This window comes from Micropterus dolomieu, linkage group LG06 (genome assembly GCF_021292245.1).
Source record: "Micropterus dolomieu isolate WLL.071019.BEF.003 ecotype Adirondacks linkage group LG06, ASM2129224v1, whole genome shotgun sequence".
Classification (NCBI taxonomy): Eukaryota; Metazoa; Chordata; class Actinopteri; order Centrarchiformes; family Centrarchidae; genus Micropterus; species Micropterus dolomieu.
The window spans coordinates 15,112,207-15,125,025 of NC_060155.1; the positions used below are offsets into that span (position 1 = coordinate 15,112,207).

The 12,819-nt window shown below is 41.2% G+C and overlaps 1 protein-coding gene across 6 annotated transcripts in view; it reads right to left on the bottom strand.

Annotated features, from left to right (window-relative positions):
- Nucleotides 1-12,819, bottom strand: part of per2 (period circadian clock 2) — a 37,501-nt gene that overhangs the window by 17,495 nt on the left and 7,187 nt on the right. For 5 of the 6 annotated variants that reach the window (XM_046051818.1, XM_046051816.1, XM_046051819.1 and 2 more), the window contains exons 2-6: nt 11,948-12,504; nt 1,297-1,389; nt 1,015-1,169; nt 394-515; nt 54-255 (exon numbers count right to left, since the gene is read on the bottom strand). In XM_046051818.1, the coding sequence (XP_045907774.1) occupies nt 54-255; nt 394-515; nt 1,015-1,169; nt 1,297-1,389; nt 11,948-12,396 (1,021 nt within the window). In that variant the 5' untranslated portion in view covers nt 12,397-12,504. Of the gene's footprint in view, nt 1-53; nt 256-393; nt 516-1,014; nt 1,170-1,296; nt 1,390-11,947; nt 12,505-12,591; nt 12,646-12,819 lie in introns of all 6 variants that reach the window. The other variant, XM_046051815.1, reaches the window with a different exon arrangement.

Below are 12,819 nucleotides of genomic sequence, written 5' to 3' on the forward strand. Positions count from 1 at the left end.
GATACCCTCTTGAGCGTCAGTGACACTGCAGAGAACTGTGTAGCTATATGTACCTGCTCCAGTGCACATGCTCCAGGAGGGCAGGCGGTAAGGCGTAGTGAAGCTGTAGAACACACTAACATCTTGCGGCGTCAGGAACTCCACAAACTTGGTGTTCTTGAACACGTCTCTTTTGCAGTTGAGGATGGAGGCAGCCTGATCAGAAATGTAGACTATCCTTCCTGTGTTGAGCGACACTGCTACTGCAAAAATGTCCTATTGAAGAGGCAAAATGAGAATTGTGGGATAAATGAGAAAATCAACTGTTCAGACACAACCAACTAAAGTATTTCTGTTCAAAACCCAACACAAGTATTTTGCAGGTGTTGTTTTAACGAGTATTCAATGACTCACGTTGTTTTTGAGGGTGTATTCAGAAGTGATGCTGTCTATCTCCTCTATCGTATAAGAGGATACATCCAGGCCTGAAGGTTGACTGTCATTGATCATCAGCAGCTGGTAATACTCCTCATTGGCTGCAAGAGACACAGTGATTTTATCAAAGTCTGGTCACAACAAAAAATCCAATACAGAATATAGTGAACGTGGAATATATAAATATTTTAATGTCCAGCTAAAAGATGATCTATTCATACTGAAATCACAGACATTTTCTAACGATGAGAAATGTCTCAGTGCTGTGCTAAAATGAGTCATATTCTGTAACTACTAGACTGTACCTCTACCCACCCATTTCCATCTGTAAACATTTTGACAGGGTAGAATTAAGCATTTACAGACCATTACCATAAGACCTAACTGCAAAATGTTCCCTCATGTGCCGAGTTATGTCTTCATTCAAGAAAAAAAATTCATGTATTACAACTAATAGCTACATTCATGCATTTACTCATGAATGTGGAAAGAATTTTGAATGTACAGACAGCATAAACAAAAACTATAAACTGCTGTGACCCCGAAACGTTGGTAGTTACACAGACAGAAGACAGACGGAGGGATGTAAACGAGCTTTACCTTCCACCTGTTTGACACAGCGAAGTGCGTACTTGAGGGTGTTCAATGTGGTGGACTTGTTACTGTGTCTCTTCTCAGCGGGCAGGTGACGCTTCAACTCTTTCAGAGTTTTAATCACCTCTTTCTGGGTCTTGGCTTTGGCGGATTCCTGACTACTGCAAGTTGCACATACAGAGGCAAATCAGATATTGCAACAAGGAGAACAGTCCCTTAAAAATAGATGAAATATGTTAATAGAATATATAATGTTTTCAGTGTTAGAGCGGTGGTCGGCACACTAACCTGCAGCCGCTGGTTGACGGGTTGTCCTGCTCAGAGCTCAGCAGACTGAAGGCGTTTGAGCTGCTGGGAGGAGACGGACTGTGGGAGTTCGAGCTGTGTGGGACAGAAACACAACTGAATAATTCAAACCAAAATAAAGCAAAAGAAATTACTTTAATGACCTCAAAGAGAGACAGAGAGAGAGGGAGAGACTCACAATGGATTCTAATTCAGTTTAGATTTGAACTCCCTCAATAAAACAGAATCGGCTTTATTGCCAGGTATGTGAACACATACAAGGAATTTGAATTGTACATTGCTCATGATGTACTTACTTATACAATAATGCTATAATAAAATACAAATCAGACACAGGCTACAGTATAGAGAACACATGTATACACACTAAACAAAAACAATATAGACAGATTGAGACAGTGCAATGAGCAGATGGCAAAGGATGCAGGAGTAAATTATTATTATTATTATTATGTACATCTTGGAGGTGGATAAGATATACAGGTGCACATACATGCATACAAGTACACAGTGTGATGGAGAATAGTGCAAAGGATGTTGGAATAAATAAGTATTATGCGCAGGTATTATGTACTTGATGTAGGTGGATTTGATATACATACTTTGAAGTAGAGAATAATGAATAAATGAAACCTGTAAATAGGTGGCTGATTAGAGTTACTGGGTAATTGCACAGGAATTGTTCCTGACACTGTGAGTCAGAGTCAGCTGTTCAGAGTGATGGCTTGTGGGAAGAAACTGTTCCTGAGTCTGTTGGTTTTGGCGTACAGTGCACGGTAGCGCCTACCAGAGGGGAGAAGCTGGAACAGGTGAGATGGATCTGCAGTAATGTGCAGAGGACAGAACGGATGATGGCTATGAAGAAGTGGATCAGCAGGTCCTTAGGCAGGTTGAGCTTCCTGAGCTGACGCAGAAAGTACATCCTCTGCTGGGCCTTCTTGATGATGGTGTCAGTGTTGGGTTCCCACTTTAGGTCCTGGGATATAGTGGATCCCAGAAAGCTGAAGGATTCCCTAGCAGACACAGAGCTGTTGAGTATGGTGATGGGGGGCAGAGTGGGAGGGCTGCTCCTGAAGTCCATGATCATCTCCACAGTTTTGAGCTTGTTTAGCTCTAGAGATTGTTCTGGCCGGACCAGAGAGCCAGCTGATCAACCTCCCGTCTGTAGGCCGACTTGTCACCGTCCCGGATGTGGCCAATGACTGTTGTGTCGTCAGCGAACTTCAGGATAAAAAAAAGTTTAACACATCCTCTAACAGTAGACTGACTGGGTATTAGAGTGTTGCCATAATTGTCTGATATTTCTGAAGCACAAATGTCACACATGCATCTCCTTCTCACCCAGCTGAGACACCTGACATTGAAAAAGGTGCTCAAGTGACATAATGATAAAAACAAAAAAAGTCACTCAATCTCACAAGATGGGGTGTAGTTAAAGTGAGCCTAAAAAAGATCCACTCATTTCTGCCTTTGTGGAAGTGAATGGGGAGCAATGTGCACACAGCCAAAGCTCTCATTTAGCAGCCAGGCTACAAAAGAAAGCACGCAGTTCAAAGGTCAGTCTCACTTCCTTGAGGACCTTAAGTGCATCTGTAATGGGCTTATAGCAGGAAAGAGCCAATAGAGCAAAAACTAGGTGCCTAAATACAACTAGCTGAAAAGAGCTATCTTGGTGCCCTGAAACAGTAAATATATATCATGCCTGCTTGTTCCTGACTCAATTTAAGTTATTCAATATAGTATACATCATAAAAATAAAAATAAACTAAGAATCTTTATTTCAGTCACTTTCTTGCATTGTCCTCTCTCCCTCTCGCCAAACAAGCAGAACAAAGCAAAGTGAGTCCTTTATTGGTTAAAGCCCAACGTTTGTGCTGCTTATTTTGAAGAAATCTGTTCTGGGTACAAATATAAAACACACTCCGATGGTGTAAATTTACTAAAATATAAAATTTATTTGAAAATGATATATTCAAGTAAATATATACATGTACAGTGTGAAAGTTCATTCTAGACCTAGGAAGCAGTTGTTTGTCAAAAGTAACTTCCTTTTTTCCAGAGCTATCAACACATCTAATGGTCTTCCTCAGTGGATCGAGTTTGCTTGGTTGTCATGATAACTACCTTTTGTCATGTGACTTGAGTTCCATACTTTAGTCACATGAAGATAACTGAGCAAACTCCAACCGCTGACAAAGAGAGATGGCTTTGAAAGTTCTGGAAAAAGCAGAGTAAGTGGATCTTCATATGTTGATATGTTTTGTCAAACTTTACATGTAACGGTTTTAATATGTCCCATCTCATCCCTGGTTCTGTAGGTCAGATCCTTTTAAAACAAAGTATCATGTATTTGTGGTGGAAACACAGTGAAGTAAGACTCATGTTGAAGGCCTGCATGCAGCTGGAGAGAGTGCGTGAGTGAGTGAGTGTTCCATGGCATTAACCTACAAGCTTAACACTGCCCTAATAATAATAATAATACTACATTTACTTATAAGCACCTTTCAAGTCACCCGGGGACACATTAGAAATCCACATAACAGCCGTCAATACATAATAAAAGATGGCATACTAAAATAGACCCTCAGAGCCACTGATCACCACAACTCAGGTTACTATGAATAACCTGCTTACCTGGCTAAGAATAGAAAACACCTTTACAAATAGCCTCTTCCTGGCACAAGACGGTGTCCAAGTCTATTAAAATAAAACCTTCAGTGCTAAAGAACGCAAATGCTGGTTTTAGACTGGACAGACCGAACACGTATTAGAATGAGACTAGGAAATTGTTTAAAATAGTAGGCTAATTGACTGTGTGGTAGTAAGTCTGTGGGGCACCGTACGTGCTCCAACAGGCAGGGGAGCTTCCGTTTTAGTTTCTACTTTGAGGAAAAGGTTTGTCTGCCCAAGGTGAAGATGAGGCCAAGGTGGCTTTGTGAACAGACTTATGATGGAGAACAGTCAAAACCAAAGCTTTGTCCCAATTCCATACTGCATACTAATTCTTAGACTATTTTTAACACACACACACACACACACACACACAAAAATATGCATACTAAAGAAAGTCAGTATGCATAATAAATCCAACACAGCTGCAAAAAATAATAATTAAATTGCTGATGGCCAGGAGACCGCTCCATAAAGATGGACATTATAAAATCTTTTCATTGGAAACACATTTTGCTTTCTCTTTGTGACGTTTAATTGTCAGTGGCTTCCAAATTGACGAATGTCAGTGCACATATTTAATAATTTCCTGTTAGTATGAAACAGTAAAGTACATTTATTGCAATACAATTAGTAGTATTATACCATTAGTATGTTTGTGTTGAATTGGGACACGACAGAGCATTTAACTAACAATGACTATGACTGCCGTCTGTCTAATGGTTACATTGCAGGGCTTTATTAATCATCGGCACAGCTGATAAAGTATTCAGTTAAAAAAAAAAAAAAAAATACAGCTTTAGTTTTATCATCATGCTGTTAAATGCATATAAATTATGTTTTCTACAGCAAATAAAAGTCTTTAATTAGGCCCCTATTTCAGTATCAGTTCAGTTTCCACAGTGCACCAGGCACTTGGTATTTGTTTCAATGCAAAAAAGCAACCCAAATATCAGCAACTAACAGAGTTAAGGCACAGAAAGAAACCCCAAGTTTTAGCTAATTTAATTCAAGGCCAGAAACTGTGTATGCCGTAAACATAGTCACATTCAAACAAACAATGGTCAGGCAGTCAACTCAGCTGTGTATGTAGTCCAGTGTATTAGCGGACAAGCTCAATTTGAGGCTATTAACAGCTGCGAGATACTGACTCACCTGAGCTCCATCTCATGTTACTATAAATAGCCTGCTTACCTGGCTAAGAGAAAACACCTTTACAAATATTCTCTCCTGGCACAAGAAGGTATCTAAGTGTATCAAATATAACCTTCAGTGCCCAAGAATGCAACAGTTGGTTTTAGACTGGAGACGCATTAGTGTTCAGTAGGCTAATTCGTAACGTCCTAGTAAGACCCCATCCACAGTACTCTGTTTTAGTTTACAAACGGAGAATTAAGACGAATAAGATCTCCGTCTAAAACAGCATTTAAACTTCGTTTTAGAGTTGATCTCTGTCTTCATTAACGGCGGAAAATAAACTGGGAGTCGTTGCAAAGTAATTACGGCGACATACACAGTACAAGTGTAGGCTGTGTTATCTACACAGTAGATATTTTAATAAAAATACCCTAGTCAGTAGCATTGTGTTTCTACTTTGCATGACTTATGAGACCCAATCAGAGAGCAAAAGTAGTCCTCAAAAAAGAATCCCCTCGTGAGCTTTCGGAGTCACAGTAAAACGCCCTCCGGAGTCTCAAGACAAAAACCGGGGTCGTAGCGTTTTCAAACTTCTCCGTTTTAGGTCTTCGTTTTCGCCGTTTCAGTCTGCATGGAAGGTGCAAACGTTTCAGAAGGTGTGGATGGGGCCTTAGTGAAGAAACAGAGGACTTCAGAAACGATGATGCAGATGCTCAGGCTTGGCTCTTGGTCTTATAAGTCATGCAAAGCAGACACGGTGCTACTGACAGAGTTTTTGACATGGCGTTTTTATTAAATATTCTGTACTGTACAAATAACTTATCTGCCTACACTTGTACTGTGCATGCCGCTGTTTACTTTGCACCGACTCCCAGTCTGTTTAACGCCACCAGACTGCGTGTTGCATTCAGTAACAGTCCCAGCTCGTTATTGGTGCATGCAAAAAAATCTGGTCTTATTCTTCCTCTGTATTACTTTATTCTTTCGCCAAATCTTCTGAAACTACAGAATAGACCATCTGCTTTCTGTTTACACCAGCACGCGCATACCCAGTGTGAACGGCCACTAGATGTGCGTTTTAAGTCATTTTAGTATAGACTGAGATCAACTCTGATACGAAGCTAAAACGCTGGTGTGGACGGAGATAGTATTTGTTTTATTTCTCCGTTTTTAAACTAAAAATGAGTAGTGTAGATGGGGCCTAACAGTAGACTGACTGGGTATTAGAGTGTTGCCATAATTGTCTGATATTTCTGAAGCACAAATGTCACACATGCATCACCCAGCTGAGACACCTGACATTGCAAAAGGTGCTCAAGTGACATAATGATAAAAACAAAAAAGTCACTCAATCTCACAAGATGGGGTGTAGTTAAAGTGAGCCTAAAAAAGATCCACTCATTTCTGCCTTTGTGGAAGTGAATGGGGAGCAATGTGCACACAGCCAAAGCTCTCATTTAGCAGCCAGGCTACAAAAGAAAGCACGCAGTCCAAAGGTCAGTCTCACCTCCTTGAGGACCTTAAGTGCATCTGTAATGGGCTTATAGCAGGAAAGAGCCAATAGAGCAAAAACTAGGTGCCTAAATACAACTAGCTGAAAAGAGCTATCTTGGTGCCCTGAAACAGTAAATATATATCACGCCTGCTTATTACTGAGTCACTTTCTTGCATTGTCCTCTCTCCCTCTCACTTGTGTATGTTCCTAAATCAACAAGCAGAGCAAAGCAAAGCGAGTCCTTCATCGGTTAAAGCCCAATGTTTGTGCTGCTTATTTTGAAATCTGTCCTGGGTACAAATATAAAACACACTCCGATGGTGTAATTTCCTAAAGTCAATTACTAAAATATAAAATTAATTTGAAAATGAAAATTACGCCCTCCGGAGTTTCAAAACAAAAAACGGGGTCGGCAGCGTTTCCAAACTTCTGTTTTACGTCTTCGTTTTCTCCGTTTTAGTCTGGACGGGTGGTGCAAATGTAGCAAAAGGTCTCCATTTTAAAATGAAAACACAGTGTGGATGGGGCCTAAGTCTGTCAGACATGGAAACATGTTACCAAAAGGGAGCTCTCTGTTTTGGTTTCTGCTCTGTGCAGGATGTTTCTCTGTTCAAGGTGAAGATCAGGGCAAGGTGGCCTTGTTTAATTACAAAGCTTCCACTGACAGGGTGTGATTAAATTTGACCTATTATTTCATCAGGGGTGTGTGTGTGTGTGTGTGTGTGTGTGTGTGTGTGTGTGTGTGTGTGTGTGTGTGTGTGTTTACATTTAAGAGGCATGAATAACAGCGAATCAACTGCATATGAATAAGGCAAAGAGGAGCTGCAGTGGGCTTAAAATCTGGTGTGTTAATCAGTGAAAATGAGAAAAGCAAAATTGTGTTGACGATTGTTTTGGATGAAAGAGAGTGTTTTTCTACAATATTCACAGAATAAGCCTATAAAATAAGTTGTGTTCTGACAGTGTGTATGTTAACTATTTTGACTAGGAAGCACAGGGACATGAAGCTTGTCAATTTCTCATTTGACAAGAAAAGAAACAATCCAATAAATAGTTTCCTTACTCAAAACTTAGCTGGGCATTGGTAACCTTGCAGAACCTGGTAAGGTTTGTCCTCTCAAGCTCTGTCAAGTTGTATGGGGACTGTAAGTGAAAAGCAAGTTTCAAGTCTGGCCACAACTATTGGACTAAATAGAATTCTGGACTGGGCTTCTCCAGGACACTTGTTTTAAAATCAAACCGAATTTGTCAAATTTGCTTTTTCTTAGGGAAAATAAAATGTCCCCGAAGTCTCACTTTTCTCGCAAGCTGTACTCCACATTTCCTTTTGCCCTCTGCTTAGCCTTACAGGACCTTCTGCAGTGAAGCATTCCCTCATTGTTGTTGCTTCTGGCATCATGCAGAGTTTGGACCAAATTTGGTATGGCAGCCAATCAGCTCACTTCTGGTCTCAGAGCACCGAACCTTCTTCTCTTCCACTTGCTTTCAAGCAAATGCTAGCACAGATATCATAACAGTGGCTCTCTCTTTGTCACTGGGATCACTTACTGGGACACTTCATGCAACAGATCTATCGTTATTTATACCTGTGCTTCTCCTGTAGTGACAAGGTCAAATGTCGGCTATGAATAAAAAACTATTTTTGGTGATAATGATTTATCACAATTAAAAAAATAAATAAAATAAAGGCAAATACTTTGTATTTTATATTTGTCCATCCATCGTCAACCACTTATCCTGCGTACAGGGTAGCGGGGGCTGGAGCCAATCCCAGCTGACATCGGGTGAAAGGCAGGGTCGCCAATCCATCGCAGGGCCACACATAGACAAACAACCAGTCACACTCACACTCTCTAGGGTCACCAATTAACCTAGTCCGCATGTCTTTGGACGGACACGGGGAGAACATACAAATTCCACACAAAGGATGGGGCAACCTGTGACCTTCTTGCTGTGAGGCCACAGTGCTATCCACCGGACCACCATGCCACCCATTTCTATATATTAATTTCCACTATGATATCAATCCCCTGATTCTTCCACTGCAATTCAATGTTAAAGAATAAAACATGAAACAGTTTTAAAAATCTTTACAGAAGCATTTCGTCCTCCTGTCACTCTGTGCATTCAGAAATGTTGAAACTCATGTTTCTCACAGAGAATGAAAAGACATGAAATCTTCTCTCGTGACTGAGGATGTGATAGCAATCAACCACGCTGTCCAAAATGTGGGACCATTTCTTTAAGAGGTGCATCGGCCTACATTATTTAACAAATAATACAACCACATTCTCGCTCTCTCTTTGTCTCTCTGTGTCATACAAATGCACAGCCGAGGGCCACAGATGGGTGAAGAGGAAATGGTACTCATGGCAGATGGCCACAGAAGGCACCAAGGTGAAAACAAGTCCCAACCTCCACATGGTGGTTTAATAAACTGAAATGTGTCCATGTCACTTGATGAGTCAAAATATGCCTCTCTTGTTGATTTGGCAGTAGTTTTGTGATTTTCATTTAGTAACCTGTATAATTTGTCTTTTAAACAAGCTGTTTTGGGTGAATGAGAGAGCAAGAAAGACAGAAAGCAGAGAGTGAGAGAAAGAGGGAAAAAGTTAGAGACACAGATGATAAAACAGAAATATAGAAAGAGAGGGAGAGTGTAGTTGAAGGAGAGGTTTACCAAAAAAAAAAAAAAAAAAGTACAAAAAGGTTAGCAGTTCAATTGAAGAGAGAGGGAGGGGTGCAAAAGTGAAGTGAGAGATGTGAAAAATAGTTAAAGTTATCCTGTCAGAACACGAGAGGGGGAGCTGGTGTGTGAGACCGATGTAAGATACAGGCAGGAAGAGGGAGGGGTTTAAAAAATAAAGATCTGGATTCAAAAGGTCAAGTGAGGTAAGAGAGGCAGGGCTGGAAGTGACGGAGAAAGAACGTGTAAGCACACAAAACTCTGCTCGCCCCACCCAGTGATAAACACAGACTAAACAATGTGTTGCCATGGCAGTAACAAGGAGTTAGGGAGCATGACACAACGGATCTGGCCTTTAGAGAAAGCAAGCCTCCAGCCTCCCAGATGACATCAATCCATTCTTGCTACTGGGAGCGACAGAACCAGCTATGGTCTCCTCCTTGGCAGACTACATTATGTCTGAACTGAGTTTTGGTCACGCTGCGGTCGCATTCAGGCAGTTGTGGGGAGTTTGGAAAATGTTCTATCATTATGATTCAACCAACATTCAAACCTACCTCTGTAGTGGAGATCATGTGCTGTACACCTACAGACTGAGAGCAAAAGAAGCCGGCCTACAAATGTTCAGCACTGCACAGTTTACTTTAGAATGACTACGTCACCAACAAGTAGGCTTAGGAAAGTAATGTTTGTGTTGTAGAGCTGGAGAAAAATGAAACCTATTACCATAGAAAATGTATATTTACTGTAGCCAGTACCAGTGTTACATAAAAATTTATGCTGCTTTAAATCCACTGTGAAAAAAAGACTGCAACTAATTATTTTCATTATAGTTTTATCTGCAAATCATTTTCTCTATTAAGAAAATTTCAAAAATGCCCATTATCATCTGCCAGAGCGCAAAAGTGCCATATCCATGTTGACTGTTTTTGCCTGACCAAAAGTGCAAAATCCAAAGATATTCAGGATCACGCTTTTAAAATGACTTATTTAAGTAGTTGCAGATTAATTTAGGGTTGGCTGAATGAATAGTTTGTTTCAGCTCTAGATAGACTGAAGAAATATTGAAAGGTGGCTCTACAGATAGACGTACCCACTAATGACCACTAGGTTCTGCTATCACAACTGTTTAGTGGGTGCACTCTTATCCAAATACTTGTATACTAATATATATATATATATATATATATATATATATATATGCAGCATGATGATAATCACCCAGCCCTAGTGTGTAACAAGTAACATAAATGGTCTACCACACATTTGAGATGGGGCAGGTAATAAGAGATTTTTCTTCTTCAGTAAGTGAGCGAGTGTCTGTCTGGTCATGGGATACAGTTTATAGTGTCTCTAAACCTACAAAGATCTGACAGATAACATCAATGTGTCAGACTTACCAAGATAAAGATACAAACTGAATTTTGTACCAAGCACTTCATAAAACCCAACCACCACCTGCCTCTACCAGAAGCAAAATATAAGCAACTTGAACATGAGCTGGCAAGAGAATTGGTTTAGGGACAGAAAACATTGTTGCGGTAAAATGGAATTAAGTGGAACTCACTGTCCTTTGTTCAAAATTTTATTTTTGACAAAACAACATGTCTGTCGGACGACGGACCCCCTATAAACCTATGGAGAGGAGGAAGGAGATCAGGAGGCAGGACAGAGAAAGGGGTGGGAGTGTTTTATCTTGAAAAAGATTGATTTGTTGTCACAGAAGAGTGCCGACCAGACCACACATCACTGGATACAGGGAGGATTCCTGTACAGCCTGCTAATAAGAATAGGAAGGGGAGGACTTAGGACGTGCAGGTATTTATGGAAATGCTGGCGATGACGTTTTTGATGTGTGGTCCCGCTCCTGAAACTCTGCTAATTAGCACCACCTATGGAGGTGGAAGGCAAAGAGGACATGATTTTTCATCTTTTATGCCTTAAAAGACATCCGTCTATATATGAAAATGTCAAGGTTAACGATTAGGGCAAAAAGAAGAGACGTGAGGTTCAGCATAACTTCCAGCAAAGTAATTTGAAATGAACAAAACATTGTTTTTTCTTTCACTTAATTGTGTTTATCAGGGTTTGGATAGACATTTATCACATATGACCCATTTTTGTCAGCCTATGACTGCTGCGATTTGGATTTCTTTGTTGTTTCTATCCTTTCTGCTGACCTGCTGGTTGATGCATGGCTTCAAAAATGTATTGGTGGCATTGCATCACAATCACTGCATATATCCCTGCATATGTAATGCTTTATACTGCTTCTGTGCTTAAGGGTGCTTTATGATTGTGGGGCTGAATCACAAACCTTATTTTACATCCAGCTTACAACCACAACACGGACAGTGCGACCTGTCAGCCATGTAAACCCTATTTAATATATCCTGCTGCTGACTTCTCTTTCTGACAGCTGACCAGTTTTGGAACTGGGCAGCTCAGGAGTGTTTTATCTTGAAAAAGATTGATTTGTTGTCACAGAAGAGTGCCGACCAGACCACACATCACTGGATACAGGGAGGATTCCTGTACAGCCTGCTAATAAGAACAGGAGCTCCCCACTTGAGTATCACAACCACAGTAAGCTCGAGAAAAACTGGCTTAATAATGGCGACATCATTCCCACAACCACCACTGACCTCTTGTTGCTTTCAGAAGACTCCAGCAGGGCCGAGTCTTTACTGTTGCCATTGGAGCTGCCCACTGACTCATGGCCGTGGCTCTCATTGCCATGACTCTCATTGCCGTTGCTCTCATTGCTGTGTGATTCGGTTCCACTCCCGCTGGACCCACTGCTCTTCATCTCCACGTCCTCATCGGGGTGCGATCGGGAGCGGGCATTCTTGCGATGGCTGTGCGGTGAGGCAGCAGGGTCCTGACCGCTGCTGTCGCTACCCTCTGAGGGGAGGCCTAGGTCAGGCCCACCTTGGCTGTAGCCACCCATTCGGTGCAGCTGTGCCATGGAGCTGCACCCTGAGACCCCCCTTGGCGTGGAGCTGCATGAGGTGGACACTCTGCACCCCGAGACTCCATCCTCATCCTCTAGCACAGGGAAACGGTAAGGCTTGGAGTCTGAATCGTCTGACATTAGGAGGAGCGTTGCCCTGGGTTTTTTCCAGGTTAGTTAAACAGATGAGGAAAGAACACAATCACCCCATTTTCACAAGGGTGGTGCTGGAGAGAATCAAAGTTTGATCTGTAGAGAGAAGGAGATTATACATGTTAGTAATGAAGTAATGCTCATCCATTACAAGTTCAAGTAAAAAATATTTAGATAACATACAATTGAGCAGACATATGGTGGAATCCTCTGCCTGGACAGGTGACAGAACGTTGCCTGAAACAAATCACCTATGTCAAGTAAGTTTCAAGAGCATTTTAATGCCCTACTGACATGAACTGAATTCAGTGGCCGCCTGGAGGACAGGAACCCAATCTTAACTTTACAGCACACATTTGACGAAGGTCAACAATATGCAAGGTATACATGACTTGTGTTACATTAGTTGAG